General features: G+C 44.0%; 1 protein-coding gene across 1 annotated transcript; it reads left to right on the top strand.

Moving 5' to 3' along the window:
* Positions 1–122: 122 nt before the first annotated feature.
* On the top strand, positions 123–17,652 carry RfC3 (replication factor C subunit RfC3). The gene is made up of 11 exons (XM_089570013.1): positions 123–205; positions 310–374; positions 572–708; positions 1,999–2,078; positions 2,211–2,284; positions 6,649–6,808; positions 10,870–10,951; positions 12,386–12,515; positions 13,666–13,743; positions 15,323–15,377; positions 17,517–17,652. The coding sequence occupies exons 1-11, from the start codon at positions 171–173 to the stop codon at positions 17,602–17,604; spliced, it is 984 nt and encodes a 327-aa protein (XP_089426139.1). The 5' UTR covers positions 123–170; the 3' UTR covers positions 17,605–17,652.
* Positions 17,653–21,255: the final 3,603 nt, after the last annotated feature.

Genomic DNA, 21,255 nt, shown 5'->3' with positions numbered 1-21,255 from the left:
ATCTTCACCTTAGTCACCAATTATTTTGTTATGTAAGCGGCTCCTATTTGTACTGTTATGTTATGTTCTAATTTTCTTTCAGTTTTCTAGACGCGCGTTTTTTTGTCTCCCTTTCGCTCTCTCTCTCGGCTCTCTCGTGTCGGATCGCGCGCGGAAAACTGGAAAACAGCATGAGCAGCAAGGAAGCTACCACCAACTTACCATGGTTCACACTTTTTATCGCTCATATTATCGTGAATTTTATTATTGAACGCATTGCACATGACGAGAGCATTCAACGCCAACATGCGTGCTTTTTCGCTTACGCAGGGTCGAGAAATACAGGCCGCAGAAGCTCGACGACTTGATCGCACATGAAGACATAATTAGCACGAGTTTGTAATCCTCTCTTGTTTTCAAAAACGGTGGTGCTTTCTTTTTATTTATTTTTGTTTCGTTCCAAAGGGTGCAGTGTGACATGCTGACGTGGGCATGATAATGTTTCTGTTGCTTGCGTTACAGTGCGAGGGATTTCCATTCGATACCAAGTGCTGCAGGCTGAGCATCTTGGCTTTTCTGCTTCTTTTTTCAGTTGGAAGGTTTATTAAGGAGGACAGGCTGCCGCACTTGCTTTTCTATGGACCTCCAGGGACGGGCAAAACTTCAACAATACTGGCATGTGCGCAACAAATCTACAGTCCGAGGGAGTTCACCTCAAAAGTACTGGAGGTGAGATCTGTTACTGCATTAGTACTTATTCCTTGATACGTTTCTCGCTTACAGTGTAGCTGCCTATTTTTCTACGTGATAATCGTGGTCCTGTAGCATGTAGGAGGGACATTCGTGGGCCTGATCTTGAAATTTGGCACTTGGGAACGAAGCTTCAGAGATGTGCCACATGAGTTCTCGCTGTGAGCATCCAAAGCTAGTAGATGTTAGGGTGCGTCAGCAATACATGTAGCAGTATACATGTGTTTGGTAGTAAAACGTATGAACAGTGTTATAAAAACCGGTATCTAAACGGTTCTTCGTTTTGTACAGGAATGAATTGAAGATTTTGAGCCCTTTTTTTGGTATGTGAGGTGGGAATGTGCACTTGTGTGCAGTGCATTCCAGTAGTGGCTGGTGGCCTTAAGCTTTCTTGTTCTGCAGGAGGCATTGATAATGCTGATTACTAAGCTAGTTTCATGCATGTATTGTAGCCCCAAATTTATATTTGCTGCATAGTCTACATTTTCTTATAAATCTTGCAATCATATTTATTATTCTGTCAGTGCTTACAATTCACAGAGTTTCTTGCTTGAATTTTTAACGTGCATAATGATGGGTTAGCTTTTTTAAATGAAACATGGCATGGTCGCAATGTACCCTTGAGCTAAAAATGTGTGGTTTCCGATCTCTACCAGCATAATACTACTGCCCAAATTTGTTGCTTAAACCCACCTAACAGCAAATTTCCTACCAAAGCTGATCACTGAAAACATAATTATTGCTCTATGTGCCAGGTCTTAATGTATCGAGCAAGCAGCCACTGTACCCGGGAGCGACAGAAAATGTAGCATATAGACTAATAAACAAAGAACACTCCGTGGTTATCCTAATAGGGATGTGCTATAATGTACGCCTTATTGGTGAAGTGTTATGGACATGAATCAGACAAAAAAAGCTGATGAAAAGCGGAAGTAAGTGTACCAGCCTACGGCCTATTGTATGGACTGTACAGTTTTGTGGCTATTGACCTTATGTCTCACTGCATGTGCGTCATGTGTTTCAACTTGCACTTGCTTTCATTAAGGATTTGATGGGTGGAACCGTCTTATATGTCTTGCTAATAGTACATGTGTTATGTGGTACATGTTGTCGATAATATGGTTTCATGCAGCTCAGGGTATCTTTCTTTCTTTGCAATTTAATGTGCATGGTAGCTTGAGCCATGAAAACGAAGTTTTCTCACCTTCTCATCTGTTAGCCTTGGTGCTGTGAAAATGTAAACTGATCAACATTCTTTTTTTTATCCAGCTCAATGCTTCAGACGACAGAGGAATTGGTATTGTCCGTGGGGAGATATTGAGCTTTGCAAGCACCAAAACAATATTTAAGTAAGTTTTTCATGTTGTTTGCTTCCTTTTCTCATTTATTTATTGTCTGTGTCTGAAAAGCTCAAGTAGTTGTGTCGTGTACGCTTCTTGTGACTCTGTAGTGTGCGTCTAAATTGATCTTTCCTTTTTCAGTACTGGCTTTAAGCTGATCGTACTTGATGAAGCTGATGCCATGACGAATGATGCACAAAATGCACTGCGTAGAGGTGAGTCCTTTCCTTTCCTTTCTCTCTATTTTTTATGGTGGTGGCTACACTGGGGAGAAACTTTCCAGGCAATCTGTTGGGTTTTCTATAAAACGCTGCATGAGCATCTTAAAGCCAGTCAAGCATTTCTGCCCATGGGCCACAACAGCTCTCTCTCAATTACACATGGGAGGAGACTCCATGAGGAGCCAAGAGAGATATAACATAGATATTCTTAAATACCTGCTTGCATTGTGGTGTGTAGCTGAATTAACTACCTCATATTGCTCTTGTTACTGTAGCATCTCGCTAAACAAACACTGAAACCCATTTGCAGTGCAAGGGAAAATGTGGTCTGCTGTCCAGATGCTCTTAATCACATGGATTTCACAATGTTTTCCTACTAATGCGGCTTTACCTTAAATTACTTTTACTACTAGTTCTTGTAATAAGGGAGTAATTACTCATTGGCATCCACCCAAGCGCAGCCATACGGCTACAAAGTTCTTACTTACTACTAGTTCTTATAAAAGAGACAAGCAAGCTCATGTAATCTTTGGTAACTATTAACTAATGATCTACAGTCAGTGCTACTTATCTTCTGGTGGCTGCAAAGTCATTTAATCAAATTTACTCTCCTCTTAAGTTGCTACATTTTTCAATAGTTTATTTACTGAGCCTCAATGTTTTGCATTAGTGTTTCTTGGAGTGATTGAGTAATTACAGTTAGCCAAGGGCGTCCGCAGAATTTTTTGCAGGGGGGGGCCCCATTGGTTGTTGGCGCCGGAGGGGGGGGGGGGGGGGGGGGGGGGCACGTTCGTAGCAAAAAGGCACTATTTGCGGTATGAATTTATTTATTTATATATAAATAAAAAATAAGTGAAATACACACATGAAATAAAAATTACAAACAGCAAATTAAAGTGTGGCTAGGAGAGATACATTGCAGTTTATCAACGAAGAAACAATTAAAATTAATAAAACATCCAAAAATATACTGTCACTTCGTGGAGAAGAGTGCTCAGTATTGCTGCATACGGGTTCTCGACTCACCCGGATTGATGACCAGCACACAGCTCAATATGGTCACAAACACGCAACTACAGTCACTCAGTCAGTCTTCCTTGAACAGCAACTGTAGACTCCACGGATTTTTCTGGGCGAATTGCGTGATTACACGGGTGATAAATTCATTTCTGTGCTTCATTACACGCTCTCGGTGCACACTCGTCACACACATTGATTGGAAAAACGGTTGAACGCGCACGTTGAAAACAAAAGATGTCTATACATACAACGAAAACTTATTTACAAGATAAATGCACGCTCGCAGCTTCATACACCTCGCTCCATCTTGCTCGCGCATCCGCACAGTCGAGCAACCGCACGCACACTGCTCGCCGCTCGTAGTTTTCTCGTCCACTGTCTTGGTTGTTCTCAGCTTCGTTGACAAACGGCCACTAAAAACACCGAAGCACAAATACAGAGGCGCGCACACGTGCAAGGGCTTACTTCCGTGCGACTTCCAAGGGGAAGGGACACTCGCCACTCCGGTAGGAAAATTTGTTTTGTGTGTTTTTATGGGGTTCAGAGCCCCAAAACGACTCAGGTTATGAGGAACGGAGTAGTACAGAGCTCCGGATAATGTCGACCACCTGGGTCTCTTTACCGGGCACTGACCTCGCACAGTACACGGGCGCTGTTGTCATTTGAGGCCCAGCCAGAGGTGACAGGCGAGCCAGGCAGGCGCCATCGGGCTGTGTTGACCAAAGGCGCTGGTTTTCGGAGAAGACGCAAGGGACGCTGGTGTGGGGGCGCCTCTGGAGACTGCGTTGCCGTGAACAAAAGATGCTAATCTCCTTTGCCGAAGATTCTGATAGCGGCGCTTCTACCGCACTGCGCTCTCCCGTGGATCGGAGCCACAGCGAGCGGCGGCGGCGCCAACTGATCGCCCGCTTGCCCATGAGCAGCCCGACAAAGCGGGGGTGGACACGGCTGATTTGTCTTTCCCTCCTGAAGAATTCATCGGTGGCCGGCATAACGAAGGCGAAAACAAGATGCACTGTGCACTGTCTGCCTCCGTGTCGCTATCTGTCTAGAGATCAAAGAAACAGGCACCCATTTCAAGACGGCTTGAAACACATGCTCGCCGGTGCCGCTGTATGTCTGCAACAGGTCGGCCTTCAACAGAGCTAACGATGGCGTGGTTTGAAAACGGCATAAAGACGCGTGCCCGGACGCTGCATTTCGCAGATGTGACCCAAAGCGTGGAAGCGGGGCTGCTTTTACCCTTTTGGCTGAGCCCACCACGGCCCCTGGCGTGCGGCCATCACTCACGGTTCGAGGGAGTGATTTTCCAGGGGGGTGCAGCCGCCCCCCCTTGCCCCCCCCTCCGGACGCCCATGCAGTTAGCTGAAAAGGACAAGGTCATCTATAGAGGGGATATTAAGAATAGGCGAGAGGATAGTAAAGGCTTTAATACTTTGCAACTCCTCACTTTTCTGAATATTTAGGCACAAAGCAACAGTGCTGAACAATGTAAAAATCTAAGAAAAATTTCGTGCACTTTGTTTTTAAATAAAATGTATTTTGTTTTTAGCAATTGCAAATACTGTGAAGATAACAAGATTTGTTTGAGACCTAGTATTAGGTGTTGGTATAACAGACAAGGCAGTAACATCCAACAACACAGAGACAGTGCCCAAACTTTAGTGCTTATTAACTTGTGTTACAGCTTAATATGTTGGCAAAAATGCCTTAATCGAACTTGAACATTGCAGTATGCAAAAACAAAATTTAAAAAACATCCAAGGTGCACATGCAGGTTGCGGCAGGAGGATTTGGTGTAGAGCTATGAATGTAATGCCAGTCAAAGCACTGAAAGACAATGGAAAAAAGTACTCCATAATTTCATACAACTTGCATTTTTAGCTGGGAGAGTTACCTCAAGAAGAGATAGATGACAAAAGGAATGAACTTGATGGGACGCAGCACAACTAACATCTCTGGCTTTTATTGAAATGTCACTTGCTTTATACAGCAGCTGCTCTGTAACAAACCCATCATACAGCATATCGTATTGCTTACTTCCCCGTCTATCGATTGTGTTGATAACTGCATGAATCAAACCCTGGTCTTAGGTCCAAAGTAGTTCATTTCTTTTCTTCTTTCTTTTTTTGTAAGCTAATACCAGGGGTAGGACTTTTTGGTTTCTACTTCTTGAAAATTTGGCGGACTTTTTTCAGTATTTCAGGACACAATTTTCGTGTTTGTTTTTCTGGCGAATATTATTTTCTACGAATGACTTACTGACTTTTTTTGCTTAATTATTGTGGCAATCCTGTGTGGTCAAAAGTCATTTAGAGTCTGTCTCAATGTTTTTTTCAGCATAAACTCTTTATTTACCAGTAATTAACGTGCAAATGGTAGTATTTGTAGATGTACTTGTTGGAAGAATTTCTGTCACCTTGAAAAAAGTTACCCAAGTTAAATGAGATATCCGGCAGATAGAAATGCAAGTGGCTGTTTACATCTAGGAACTAGGCTGACATGTTATGGTTGAGTTTTCACGCTGGATTGAGCGAGTGTGCGGAGCATCATGTCGTCTGCATGTTGATGACAGCGAAGGAAGTGCCAGTCGGTCTTCACTATAGCCACAAAATGATTCCTTTTCTTTAGGGCCATGCACCATTTCGTGTCAGTGTCCTACATGTTGTTGATAAACCTGCTTAATTGACTAACTGCTTCAAGTGGGCAATGATAATGAACAAAGAGTGCTTAGGCAGCAGGCTGTGAGGGAGCGGTGCTCCCCGATATGTAAAGTGGGTAAACTAGCGGATATGTACCTCAAATACCACAACTGTGCTGTGTATCCAATACTAGCGCCGTCTTGTCATGCCCCTGGCTTGCCTGCATAGTTAATTTTCAACTTTGACTAAATGTAACCCGTACTCAACAGCCTGCTAGTTATGCCTTGCGTGCCAAGGATTACAGACTCTTTTTGGTTAAAACTGAATTTTCAAAACTGAATTCAGCGTACTTTGATTTCTTTTCTTTTCCTCCGCTTTAAACCAAAAATTCCAACCCATAGCGGGCCGTGGGCCACTGGCCTTGCCAATTTCTAGAGCTTCAATTATTTGCTTTACAAATTAGGTCTTGTATCTGCAAAACAACTTTTTTTTTTCATTCCTTTCTTTGTCTCTTCTTCACTGCCATATCATAACGGAAGGCAACTAGCCTTTCAGTAATGAATTCCCATTTGCGCAAAATTGTTCTAGGTGCATTTTTACTTTCCGATATAATATGATGCAGGTGCCTTCACATTGCTATTTATGTGGTCTTTGAATGTTTTTATCCTGTTCTCTTCTTTCCGAATGTGTGAACAGTGATAGAGAAGTTTACGGAGAATGCCCGCTTCTGCCTCATCTGCAACTACCTCTCCAAGATCATCCCAGCCTTACAGTCACGATGCACCAGATTTCGTTTCGGTCCCCTCTCGGCCGCCCAGATGTCGCCCCGCATTGACCATGTGATTACACAGGAGAGGTAAGACGTACGTAATTTGAGCAGCGTAAGCAAAAAGACTAGTGCAGTACTTTGCCCTAAACAGCTATGGCAAAAATACTCTTCTGCACACAAGTGTGCGCAGGACAGGCTTGAAAAGATCGGCGTGGCGGCATTACCATGTCTGGCTACTGAATATGTGAGTGGCGAGGGGACAGATTGTGTGCCCTTTGCAAGGCTCGCTCGTGCTGGCAGTAACTTTCTTGGACGAATTGTTGCAAACTTATGGTAACCTCTGGCACACGCTGGAATCTGAAACATCTGAACCATTTGCTGTTTGGCTTGCTGCTAGTCAGCTGGGCCGTACGCGAAGATGCCGTCTTGTCACCTTTTATTTCTGTTTCCACGTACTTTAGAGCCTGACAATGTGAGCACTTGTAGTTGTATACCACCTTGTTGAACATCATTCCCTGAGGTGCGTGAATTGTGAGCGTACTCACTTGTATTATTGGAAAGTGTGTCCTCTTGCAGGTGAGGCCCGTGTTCTTCTTGGTAGTCGCAGTGCATGTTTTCTTTGCGATTGGCACCCAGGACTCGTCGAGTATGTTGCTGATGCAGCAGCTATCCTGGTGCCTCGATACAGCTTCCTTTTGTAGGGTGGTGACATCTCTGCCATTTTGGAGCATGGGTTTATTTAGCCAGTCAAAATATTTCTCTGGAAACCAGGATTTCGGCACCTTTGAGACATCAGAGCGATCAATAGTGCTTCTACACAATGAAGCTTTATTTCAGAACAAATTTTACCACCTTTCTCTCATTGTAAGGGTTGGCACAACTTCTGTGCTTCAAAATGGCATCTCTCGATTAGACAATAGGTGTCTCCACTCTACCAAAGGAAGCTGTATTGAAACACACTATCCTGATGGGGCACATGGCGTTATCTGGTGTCCTCACAGCGAAGGTTATTTGTGCACCCTAGAGTACACCCATGTACCGAGCGCCGCCAGTGAGCTTGCAGTGGGAGCTCGTCCTGATTGCCGCTGCCTGGTGGTACACAACAATCTTCTTTTAGGCGCCGTGCGTATGTAACCTTTTTTTGTAGATGATAATTTAAAGACCTGCATATTTGGCCACGCTCAAACTAATGATAATGTCAACTAATACTTACAAAAAACAGGAAACAAGTATTTTTGAAACGCATTACAGCACCTACATTGAGCACTTATGCAGGTCCTTTAGGTCCTTTAAGGCATGGACAGAAAATGAACAGACAGAATTTGCAGCAATACCAGTTGTTGGGCGGGTTATGGATAGAATTTGTGGGCAAAGAAAGGCACAAGTGTAGCCGTTAAATGCATTCCTGCATTAAAAATTTCCCTGTGCGTGTCATCGTGCATGCAGTACGGGAGGTGCTGGCATGCAAGGCAGGGTCTTTTATGAGAACAACGTTCAACTGGCTGATGCATATTTGTCAAGATTATCTCCTGCCAACAGTTATAGCCGGCAGGTGGTGGACTAGAATCGGGTTGAACATACTGTGGTTCATTTCCGTGCACACCCCACAGGAAGCAGTTCACGAACATAGAAATTGCAGCGACCACAGCAGAGTCAATCAGAAGGGTCATGTGCAATCATTGCAGCAGCTAGTGGTTAGAGTAACGGATGACATGTCATTAAATTAGTCCTGAACTCCCTTTGAAGGAGGTGATTTAACATGTTCAGCAGGTAAAGTACCCATGAACATCTCAGACTAGTGACCCTGCTTTATGCGGTGTGTAGCAGTAAAAAATGAGATATAAAGTAAGTTAAGTTTCATGCCTCATCATATACCGTATATGTATTCAGAAAACAACCACACTGAGCTGTCTAGATGAATGCACTTGTATCCCACTCGTACATCTGGTGCACTTTGAGCAGGTGCTTCAGGATGGTAAGCAGGGTTACCATCATTAACCCTTTCACTGTCACGGACGTACCGGTACGTTTTCGCGCTTCCCCCCCACAGTGTCACTGACGTACCGGTACGTTCTCTATCATGCGTTCAAAATTTCGCGCTTGAGCACAAGGCTGACGCTCTTGGACTAGCTGCGCCATCTGTTGAATCTTTCTACAAGTTCGTATTTTCGCCCCTTACTGTTTTGGTACGTGTATTGAAGAGTACGGAGCGACTGCCATCCCACCCCTCTCTCTTTGCTGAATGGCACGGTCGCTCCCGTTCCCCGGATCATGACGCACGCGTGTGGTTATGGTTCCAAGGGTTGTTCTGCCATCTGCCGCTGTTTTGCAGGTTTTTATTTTTCTTCTGTCGGTGTGTGAGCTACGGCGCTTCAAGTTCAAGGGCGCGCGCCGTTGCCACTCCGAGAGTCAAAGAGACTGACACATGACTTGATCGCTGCTTTCGCTCTCTCGTCGCACCCTCGCTTGCGGCTGGCAGCAGCAAAAGCAAAGCCCCTCAACTTTGTTTTAGCCTTTTTCCATCTCCCTCTCTCATCTTTATTACACAGCGTCCCATTTCTCTCCGTTTTGCGGGCCACTGAAAGCACACACCCGCTGCGCGTGGTTACTCTCGGATATGGCTGACCACGCGGGACCTTCCTCTGCGCATTGGAGCGGTGGCTCTTCAGATTCTAAATACGAGCCGAGCTCGGATTCGGACTCTGACAGCGTCTCATCCGAGGAAGAGGCGAGTTCCGCATCATCAGATTCTGACGTTGAAACGGCGGGACCATCATCCCAGAAGTGTGCGACACTGGGGGTGCGTCACGGGCAGAAACACCCGACAGCGAAAGGGTTAACAGTTAGAAGACATGATTCAAAGGGTGGATAGTCAATATGAGATATGAATTGAAAATAAATGGTGAAGAGATTTTGACTTAAATAAATGTGCTGTCTATTTAATTACTGTGCTCTTTATGTTTATTTAGAAAAAAAATTTCAAGCTGATGTTGCTCTTTTGGAACCACAACAATTCACAGTTGTTTCTTGTGATCAACAGAACTGCACTTGAGGCCCTCTTTAAAAACATTATTTCTCTGTGTTAGCAAGTACCTGTTTATGGAGTTTGGTTGACCATATTTAATAAATATTGTTGAGAAAATATTGATCATATTACTGTTCTCATTTGGGACATCGACACTGTTCTTAAAGGTGCACTAAAGAGGAACCTGAAATCATCTTTTTACTACGGTAACTTGATCTACACTCTCCGAGCACTCTTAAAAGCTTCGAATTATTGTGCTGTGCGGCCGAATTTTCTATCAAATCGAATTAAATGTCCCGGCTCCCGCCTTTTTTTTTTTTTTTTTTTTTTTGAACTCTCCTCCGAAGAGAAGAGGAGTCAACCAACGCGTGGAGTTCCTTTCAGCCAGTCACGAGGCGGCTTTGCTTTCGTTCTTTTTTTTTTTTAAGGTTCCGTGAATAAATAGTTTCAGTCGCAGACCGCATAGTCACAAATTGGGCCCACGGAAATAAAAATACATATGGACTCCTTGCTTTCCCCAATCGCTACATATCACTCCACCAATGCCAGAGTGGCAAGCCAACACATGGCTGGCTGAAAGGCACTCCACGCGTTGGCTGACTTCTCCTCTTTTCGGACGTAAGTTACAAAAAAAAAAAAGGTTGGAGGGCAAAAGGGGGGGGGGGGAGTAAAGAAAAGTAAATTTGTTTTGATCCAGGGTTCTAACCCAGAACCATCACTTGTCTGGGGCAGTTCCCCTACCATCTAAGCTAACCAGGACGACTAGCAAATTATAGGGCAAGTGTGAACTGACGAGTAACTTGAAAAAGGAATGATGGTAGTCCAATGTTTAGGAGAATCCCGCAAGATGGAATAGATTGTAATAAAGGTCATTAGCATCTAGATACCCAAGCGCAGCCATTCGGCTACAAAGGAAAGCTGTACAGCTTTCACAGAAACTTTGTAGTTTTTCTTTGTGGCGGTGTGGCTACATTTGGATTGATACTAATGGGTAATTACTCCCTTATTAGGAAGTTCCCTAAATATTGGACCAATAATTACTGCAGTTTTCATGATAGCTTTAGTCATGGGTTGATGTAGATGCTGTTATAACTTTTCTTTTGTCGATACATGCGTGTTGCAGACTGACTGTCACAGCTGATGGCAAGAAAGCACTCATGGATCTGGCCCAGGGTGACATGAGGAAAGCACTCAACATTCTTCAGGTTTGTGCACATTTTATTCTACCTTCACCTCACTTGATTTCTTTTGCCACTTGTCGGGGCAGTCCCAGACATGTAGCTTCTGTTTTTTCTGACTATACAAACATTTTGGGCTTTACTGAACACAATAGATCAGTTTAATTTCGAAATTGTTTGATTGGTTTGAGCAGAAGACTTTATGATGTCATTTGCAACATTAAATTTGAATGTTTAAAATTATTTCATTTAAACTTTTTTAGCAGTTTGTAACCTAAGGGAGTCTCGCTCTGCAAACAAATCTTCAGTTTGAAGTGCCCTGCACCTTGTCCTTTATTTGGAGTGTTTTCATTAGACGTCTCCCAATGTAACGTGTGCTGCACAGGCAACATAGGTGGAGCCTCTCATCTGTTCGTAGATTTGTTGTCTCTCATTTGTTGAGGGGGGGTGAGAATTTGAAGATGGGTTTGAAACGTTGTCTGTACAGCAGTTGCAATAAAAGTTATGGCTATAAAATTTGCAAGAAACCTTAAAGATAAACGTCGCTTACATTAGAGCTCAAAACTAGATTGAAATTTGTACAGTATTCTTTTTTTTTTTTTACTGCTATACCCTTTTCTTAAAATCTGCTATCTGCAGAGTGTGAAATTTTGTATGAGAGTAGCAACGCTTTACACACTGGTGCCAAAATTGTACACTTCAAGCAATAACTAGTTTTATTATTATGTTTTTTTTTTTGTCGATGCAGTGAAATTGCCACCCATGAATATTTTTTTTAGACAGAAAAATACAAATGAACTTAGGCTATTGATTCTGCTACCAGTTATGTAAATGGCATTGATTAACACCTGGGGAAAATCTTGTTTGTTTAGGCCTCATAGTTCCCGAGAAAAAGGCACACAAACCTCCAAAAATGTTGTTTCAAGAAAAACGCCGGTAAAATCTCGGAAAAGTTTCTATTCGTCAAAACTTCCCTTGACAAAAGAGCTACAAGACGAGACCTAGTGGCTGGAAAATGTGCTACAAACAAGGCCAAATTCCAAACCGAAACCGAAACTTGTGTTTCTGATAAAACTTCAAAGCTGTGAATTTTTGCAAGTGTCCGAATTGAAGAGACCGTATAAAGATGCACCCACTTTTCCGATCAACGTGACAACAAAAAAGGACAAAAAAAGTCATTTTCGAAAGCGTGAATATACCAAAGTGTGATATATTTTCTGAAAGATAAAGAAAGTCTCTATCAGAAGGTCACAAAATCTCAGAGTGAATTTTTTGACAAAACAAAGTCTCACCCCACCTTAATATAATTATCATTGTCGGTGCACTACCACCTCCACCTATATACTCGTTTTAACAGCTCATCTTCATCAGATTGAGATTTAGCTCGGTTAATTTTGGGTAATGTTTCGCTGCACTTTGTATCGCTTCACAGTGTCATGGAGTGTTTGTGTCTTGCTTCAGAGCACAAGCATGGCCTTCGATGAAGTGAACGAGACCAATGTTTACCTGTGCGTGGGACACCCGCTCAAGGAGGACATCAACGACATCGTTAGCACCCTCCTGAACGAGGACTTCACTTTCTCTTACAGCCGTATCCTCTCATGTTGCCTTATTCTTTAACTCTCAAGATTAAAACAGGACTGCTTACAAGTTCTAGCGTGCTAATGAGTATAGTTAGAGAAATGTGTTGACCACTAACCTTGTTTCTGGCACTGCGTTACAACGTTACAACATATTAAGCGTCGAGCATATCCTGAGCCAGGGTGATGAAAGTCAACTGGTCCATCATCTGGTCCGTTGTTAGCCAAGCCCGCCATATTGGGGAAGAGGGGTATGGTAATGGGGGTGATATAATGGCAACAGGTCATGAGAACAGGGAATATTGGCATAGGGGTCAGGCCTATTTGGGCAAGCTGGGGAGGGCCAGAGACTCTATAGGAAAGAACAGTCAGGGTTAAGGAGTGTATTTGAGTGGATTTGGCAGAAAATTCATTATTGGGGGTGTGGTGAGGGTTTTTTCATGAACAGGAAGGGTGTGAAAAGTTTCTCAAATGTTGTCACAGTTAAGATTTACTTTGTTTGTAGTGGAGAGTTTTCTTGTTTCGTCGGCTGATATTTTATTTCAGTGATTTCTGATACGGCAGATTAATTTCGCAGGGCAGTATCTTAGGTGTGGCTGTGTGGCTTTCGTTACAAAAAAAAAAGGATGTTCTTTTTAACATTGATGATGATATGAACTGCAGTAGTGAAAGCGACTTTTCAGCGCATTCTTCGGATAAGATGGTCCACAGCAGTGATGTAGAGCGACCAAAAATGAGCCCTGAATCTGGAGTACATCCGCAATAGCAATATAGCATCCCTAAGATTCATGAATTATTGCTTTCGGAATGTAAAAAAACATCTTTTGTCCATTATCTTCAGCAGTTTATTTTCTAAGCACTTATATTTAGAGCAACACAAGCATTAGAGCAAAAAAGCACTCTGGATGGAAAATTAAATTGGTTCAGAATGTCCAGCAGCGTAAATCGGAAATCAATGGCTTAACTTGTGTTTGTGTTTTTCATAACAAGCCAGCTAGTCGCTCTGTTAAGATCAAAGTACTTCATCTCATGATGAAGTATACTCATGATGAGATGGTCATAGGAGCCCTGTGCATAAGTGCCGTTTATGGCGCTTTAAATGTGCATTTTGTTATTCGGAAAGTTATGTGTCTTGTCCTTGACATTTCCTCTGTGTACCAGACATTTCCAAGCTTAAAGTGGGAAAAGGATTGGCTCTTCAAGATGTGCTTACACAGGTTCACCTGTATGTGCACAGAAGTGAGTAGCTGATACTCTAAACCTTGCACAAACAATACATCTCTAGCCCTGTTTCCACTTCGGTATCAATAGTTTTCTGTTGACCTTGGTAGTTGTGAACCATTGTAACATAGTAGAATCTCAATTATAAAATTGTGGTTGAGATGAATTCGTACAATTCCCCAGCCAGTGTTCATTCTGTACAATGGGCAGAGTTTTGGCTGTTTCGAACACTCTCCCGTGCCACTACGTATGATACAAATGCCACTATTGCCGGTCGGCCCTCACTGCGAGTAGTGAGGGAGGGCCGGTGCGCAGCTCACACTCTGCCAATCCCTCTGCCGTAAACAGATCTGCGTGAATGCATTTCTTGTGCTTCTGCAGACGGATTTTGTTCATTTTGGATTGTGCAAATACTTTTGTGACCCCATAAAATTCGTATCATTGAGATTCTGCTGTATGCTTATTAAAACAACTTCTTTAATGCTGAATGGAATCAATTTATTACATTTCTTTCTTTTTAGTTGACTGCCTTACTTTATAAATTTCACAATTATATATTAGATTGTAAAATAGTATAAGTTACAAATTTTATTAATGCCATTTGTTTCACAGTTGGGGATAAGAGTTAATGGAGAATACCTAAGTAATCTGCGATTCGCTGATGACATTGCCTTGCTAAGTCACTCAGGACATGCTTTGCCAATGCTATTCACCGCCTATTTGCGGGAGGTATTCCGAGGCATGGGTTGGGAACAGCTGGGGATAAGATTTTATGGGAATACCTAAGTAATCTGCGATCCGCTGATGACATTGCCTTGCTAATTCACCCAGGAGTGAACTGCAAAGCATGATCAATCAGTTAGACAGGCAGAGCCAGAGGGTGGGTCTAAAAATTAACGTGCATAAACTCAAGTTATGTTCAACAGTCTAGCAAGGAAACAACAGTTCACATTTGGTAGCGAGGTGCTAGAAGGAGTAACGGAATATGTCTACTTAGGGAATGTAGTGACTGCTGATCGGGATCATGAGAGGGAAATAATTAGAAGGATAAGAATGGGGTGGAGAGCATATGGCAGGTTCTCTCAGATCATGAATGGTAGTTTACCACTATCCCTTAAGAGGAAAGTATACAACAGCTGTATCTAACCAGTACTCACCTACGGGCAGAAACATAGAGGCTAACAAAAAGGGTTGAGCTTAAGTTAAGGACAGCGCAGCGAGCTATGGAAAGAAAAATGGTAGAAGGCAGGCGGAGTGGATGAGGGAACATATGCGGGTTAATGACATCGTAGTCGAAATCAAGAGGAAATAATGGGCATGTTATGCTAAGGCAAGGTAGCCGCTGGTCCTTAAGGGCAACGGAGTGGACTCCAAGAGAAGGCAAGCGTAGCGGGGGGCGGCAGAAAGTTTGGTGGTCAGATGAGATTAAGAAGTTTGCGGGGATATGGTGGCTGCAACTGGCAAAGGACAGGGTTAATTGGAGAGACATGGGAGAGGCCTTTGCCCTGCAGTGGAAATAGGCTGATGATGATGATGATTCACTTTCCAATGCCCTGGCTGTGTACTGATGATGGCTTTACTACTTTCTCGAAAACAGTTGAGCTTGCGGATCAAGTGAAGATGTACCTGATTGACAAGATGGCAGAAATTGAGTGAGTGTGCTTTGAGCTTAGGGGTGATCCATGTCTTGGTATTCATGTTTTCATTGCATATGGGCTTATGTTTCAAGCCTGGCAAGATTTGTGACATTTCCATTGTTTCGATAGAGTTTCGATACAGAGCACTATCGAATTGCCACATAAGCTGTGTCATCAAGGTGAGCTGAGGCAGTGCAGAAGAAAAGAGTCTGTATAATTGAGGCCTATATGCCGAAAAGTACAGTTGCGACGATGCATTTGTTCTCGAGCGGGTGGCGCTCTCATTGAATGGCACAGTCGTACTTTCGTACGATTTGCACAAAGGTCGCTAATTTTGTAGTTTACACTATACCATTCTGCGTATAGTCTAGTGCACTAAAATTCTGCACATGTGCACTCTGGCTCGGCTTTTTCTGTAAGAGCGCAGTTTTGCTGGACGTGCCTTGTTGTCTAGAAAATACATTGATCTGATTTGGAACGGAGATTGTTGTGGACGCACGGGCATTGAAGGAGTGTTGGAACTGTCTCACCAATTGCACCAAAAGGCAAATTGTAATGTGTGGTGCTGCAAAATCGAGTGTTTGCTCACTTTAGCGCCACGCCTACACCAAGAGGTCACTGAAAAATTTTGGCAAGAACGAAACTTAAAATTAAGCCGGTGCTTTTTAAATATTGGCTGCACGGTCTTTCCACGACAGCACCACAGGAAGTAGGGGTGTGGAAATATCCAAAATGTGTAATAGCTCTTGAATAGAGTTTGCTGTTTGATTTGAGTAGTACCTTGCATTTTCCTTTCGAAGTGTCAGACGAATATCCGAAAATTAGCAATTTTCCTGTCCCCCGAACTCGCAGTCAAAGCTTGTGGCGTTTCTAAACAACGCTCATTAGCTTGTCACCTAAATGAACCTGCACTATCTTTGTGTGGCCGGTTACCAGCACGCACTGTAGTGCTAGGCCTTGCATGAAATAAATTGGTTGGTTGCCAACAAGAGCTCCCGCAGCTGCTCTCCGCGCTCGTGGATCGGAAAACGGAAGTGCAGCACCACACGACACATCATCATGTCTTGCCACAATGCAGCCGACCACTACCCTTGTGAACGATTTGAATCTTCACGAAATTTTCGTGCAAAATTTTAACTATCAAAGCTGAAGGCTTAGATCAGTCATGTGTTATTGATGTGCTGATTAGAAAATATTGCTGCCAAAATCATTCCGCTGATCATTGTTCAAATGCAACATGCATGGATTGTGCCGCTCACATTGTAACCCAAACTGCCGCTTGTCATTTGGCCTTAGCGATTTGGGAATGCTTGCACACATAATAGGTTTAACTAAGCTAGAACCCTATTGTGTACCATCACAAAATGAACAAGGGAGGGGAAAACCTCAGGTTGCTTGAGCCAACGTTTCGACAAGGGGACTTGTCTTCGTCTGGGCAAAGCGTTCATCATTGGCAGGGATTAAATAGGGCCTTCGCTCCGAGGAGGAAGGCCACGGGTGGGGGAAGGAAAGTGGTGTGAGAGGGGATGCGTGTCAGGAAGGGGAGAGAGGTGAATCTTGATTCGTTAAGCTGCTATAGTGGAAAAACTTATATCCGGGGGGTGTGTAATGAACAAAGGCTTTGGAGGGGCTGCGACGGGGGGGAGGTGCTGGGTGGACCTGTAAAACTCAGATAAGAGGATTAGTCAGCGTGGCACAGGGAAATGAGAACAAGGCAAACAAAATAGGCTGGCGTCCAACATGATGGCTAGCCCTTTATTTTTGTTTTGTATTGAAATGATAAATGGTGCCCATCTGGCTTAAAAAGCGATATAATGACTGCATATTTGAGTTTATGGTGTTTGATCTTTTTTGTTTTGCTGTGATAATAATGAACATCTGAATCCGCCAGCTCCCAAAGCAGAAATTTTGCCACGCAACAATTTTTTTCTGGTGCATAAGCTGGAACGTCTGCTACAAAACGTCATTTTTTTTGCTATGAAACCTGAAATTGCTGCTACAGATTGTAATTTCTTCTACTACAAAAGCTGCTCCTAGAAGCCTGTTGTCAGTTCCGCCACTGCATAGAAGCCATGTCCTGCATTAAGGTTCTACAAGGTGTTTGTTTGACATTGCCATGCATTCATTTGAGACCTCTCTCATTCTTTCTTGCAGGTACCGACTTGCCGCTGGCACTAGTGAGAAAATCCAGCTGAGTTCTCTCATCTCGGCGTTTCAGGTCGCCAGGCAGATGGTCGTGTAATGTCCATGCTTGTTCACTGCCGTAATAAACACGCTCCTCGTTACATTATTCAGTGATGCCATCCTTGCGTCAAACAGTGCCAAATCGGATAACCTGCACCATCCTGATAAACAGCAGGTTAATTGGGGCAAATTGCTCCAAACTGGCTGCTTCGGGATTGGGTGGTGCCTTGCATGTGCTAATGAAAACGAATGCTATAACGCGGGCTTCGATTGTGCAGCTTGTATACCATATGCGTGAGTCTCCATCAGTCGGGCGAAGCATTGGCGCATGTTTTTGTGTCGCTGCCCGTTTTTCCCGTGGCTAGAAAGTAGCACTCTCTCAGATCCCCAGGTAGTTGAAATTATCTTAGCCCTTCACTACGGCGTCCCACATCGCCTGAGTTGCTTTGTGACATTAAACCCCCATAGACCATCTTTGAGATAAGGCCGATGGACGTCCTGAGGCCTGCATGTCTTCAGAATATGCCCTTTGCAAACACGATGCCGACGGGCCATTCAGTTAGGCCTAGCGTGAGTCAGGTGAGAGAAGGTTGGTTCTAGCAAAGACGCAAATGTCAGTTTGTCATATAACATGAGTTTATTTTCCCATTTTCGCTGGGGAGGGCCGAGGATAAAATCTGCGAGAGCAGAACAGCTTGACAAGTCCATCGACCCCTATTCATGCAGATGTGGCAATTTCTGTGGATATGGCGCATCGAATCTATACTATGGATGCCGCCTTTGCTGAGCGATGAGATAGCTTGTGGGTAGAACCTTTACCGACAGTGCGTGATGGTATCTCGGCGACGCGCAGGCAACAGTCCACACTATGCAGCCGTTATCATTGCCAAAATTTTCGGACTTTTTAAAAAATTTGTTTTTGAGGAAAGGAAATATGGCACAGTAATTGTCTCACTTCTCGGTGGACACCCAAACTGCGCTCTAAGAGAAGGGAGGAAGGTGGGAGTGAATGAGAGAAAAAGTTACTTTGTAGTGGAGGGTTCGGGAATATTTCGACCACCTGGGGATCCTTACGTGCACTGACATCGCACAGTACATGGGCGCCTTTTCGTTTCGCCTCCATCGAAACGCGGCCGCCGCGGCTGGATTCGAACCCGGGTACTCCGGCTCAGTAGCCGAGCGCCCTAACCACTGAGCTTCCGCGGCGTGTAAGGGATTTTTGAAAAGTGTGTCATTTCTCTTCGAAGTAATTTTTTATAGCTCCGTGCAGCTCGGGCGTTCTGCTAACAAAAGCGCTCCAGCGCAGATTGAGATCGCATTACTTACCGCGGTACGGTTAAGGTGCGTAATAAGATCCCTTTTATGGCCCAAAGTGAGTAAAAAGAACGCATAGTTCTCTGTTTTAGGGAGGTGAGGAGAGAACAAGTGTCAAAGCGTTGAACTTCGTGCACAGAAAACTTTCGCCGGTGATTCGTACGGTAGCATTGAAGACCGCGGTCGCGCATCTCGCACACGGTCTTGTGGTGCCTGAGTGCAGCCTGAGCCGAGTGCAGTATGCAGGGACGTTCGTTCTGTTCGAGGCTGCTTAACCATTTTTCGCCCCGTTACTGCCACATCGACTTCATTCGTACTAGGTGAGCGTTCGTTATAAATGGGCACAATTGGAATTACTGTATCTGCATTCTGCCATTCGTTTCAGTTATTCAACATGGCAACTCTGGTCCTCTGCGATCCGTTTAAAAAAAAAAGAAAACGCTAGACGTTTATGAACCAGCTGCGGCGGCTCAGTGGTTAATTAGGGTGCTCAGCTACTGAGCCGGAGTTCCAGGTTAGAATCCGGCCGCGGCGGCCTCGTTTCGATGTAAATGAAACGTAAAGGCGACCGTATATATGGTAAATATGGTGTAAATGGCGTAAACGTAAATGTTCTCCATATGGCGAACTATATAGATGTTATTCATGGTTGAAAAACAGCGCACAAAAGACTAGACACAAGAGTAAAGGCGACGACAGGACAAGCGCTGAACTCACAACTAAGACTTTATTCGAAAACCTGGGTATATAAGGAAGGCATAATCATGAAAACAAAATTGAACAAACAAAACTATGACAATGATAAAACTAGCGTGCGCCCGAAGCCCACAATCTGCCAAGAAACGTGATCTCGTTATCACTTAAAGCAACCGAAGGTTTGCTAACGCAGCCCCGTTGCTCCGTTGCGATGAAGTATGCTTCTGCTACTTCCCGCGTGGTTTGATCTCTGTGAGAATACAACACCTTTGCTTGACTTAACAAAGCAGTGCACTTTTTCTTCTTGTTTTTCATCACTGCGCACCCCTTACAATGAGTAACAAGATAAGATTGGTCATTGCCTTTTTCTAAATTGTTGTTGTGTTCTTGCAAACGCTTGTTCAAGCAACGGCCGGTCTGTCCGATGTAGCGGGCTCCGCAGGAAAGGGGAAATCTGTAGACGACACACGTGCGGCAGTTGACAAACGGATCCGTGTGCGCGACACCGCAACCTTTTTTCTTTTTCGACACTTTCTTCCTTTCTATCGCAGCACACACTTGTTTAAGCTTGACAGGAGCAGACAGCAAAAACATCAACGTTGAACCTTCTTCCTACATTTTTCAGTCCGTGGGAGACCTGGTGCAAATATGGCACAACTGAGGTGCTTTTCTTTTCTTTTTCCGGACTGTTGAGTGGTGCATTCAGGGCCATCTGTCGCTTGAAGCACTTAAGTAATCTTGAGCAAGCCTCGTTCACCATTGCATCTTGGTAGCCGGCATTCCTTATCCTCGTGAGTTGTGATCGGAAACTGTCAGCAACACCGTGGTGGCAGGATTTTATCAATGCATACCTCAGGCAAGAACTTACAATGCAATTCTTCCCCAATTTTGAGTGCCCTGATTGAGAACTCAGCAACGGCTTTACTGACCTTGGGTTGTATTTCCAGCAGACATGCTCTCGGGCGAACCGCAGTTGCAAATCTAAATACTGTAGTTCATCGCTTACGGGCAACTCGAAAGTGAACAGTGTTTGACGATGTCAACCACACTCGCATCGAAGCGATCGCGTTCAGTGAAAACCAGATAATCGTCCATATACCTAACGGTGGTGTGATGCAGTCCTGTCAAGTTCTTTTCAAGGTCCCTGTCCACATACATCAGGAAAATTTCACTCAACACGGGAGCAACGCTGGACCCAATGCATACTCCAGCTTTCTGCAAGTAGAACTTGCCCTCCCAGCCAACGAAGGTGGAACGTAGGTAAAACCGCAAAAGCTCAAGGAAACTTTCAACGCTCAGTCCTGTGTTGTTGCAGAAAACCATTTCGTCATTCTCTTCTGTGATGAGCATCTTCACCCGCTTAAGCAGGGTGTCGTGAGGAAGGCTGTAGTAAAGGTCGGTGACGTCGATGCTGAAGGCAACACAGTTGAGTTCAGCGCTTGTCCTGTCGTCGCCTTTACTCTTGTGTCTAGTCTTTTGTGCGCTGTTTTTCAACCATGAACCTATACCAACTCGCCCAACTTAACTTTCTACTAAGTCATAGATGTTATACTGTAACTCATGCTTTGAATGTTAACGGTTACATGAGCAATATTCATTTTGATACCGGGGGAAAACAGGTCGTCGGCTGAGAAAATTAGCTGGGGCTTAGCTAAGGTTAAGCGTGGATGTCTCGAAGCGAAAGGCTGCGGCGATCCGC

The sequence above is a fragment of the Amblyomma mixtum genome, chromosome 2, assembly GCF_055824585.1.
Source record: "Amblyomma mixtum isolate Tamu chromosome 2, ASM5582458v1, whole genome shotgun sequence".
Lineage (NCBI taxonomy): Eukaryota > Metazoa > Arthropoda > Arachnida > Ixodida > Ixodidae > Amblyomma > Amblyomma mixtum.
The sequence above is the reverse complement of the archived record's forward strand: the minus strand, read 5'-3'. Positions and strand labels throughout refer to the sequence as shown.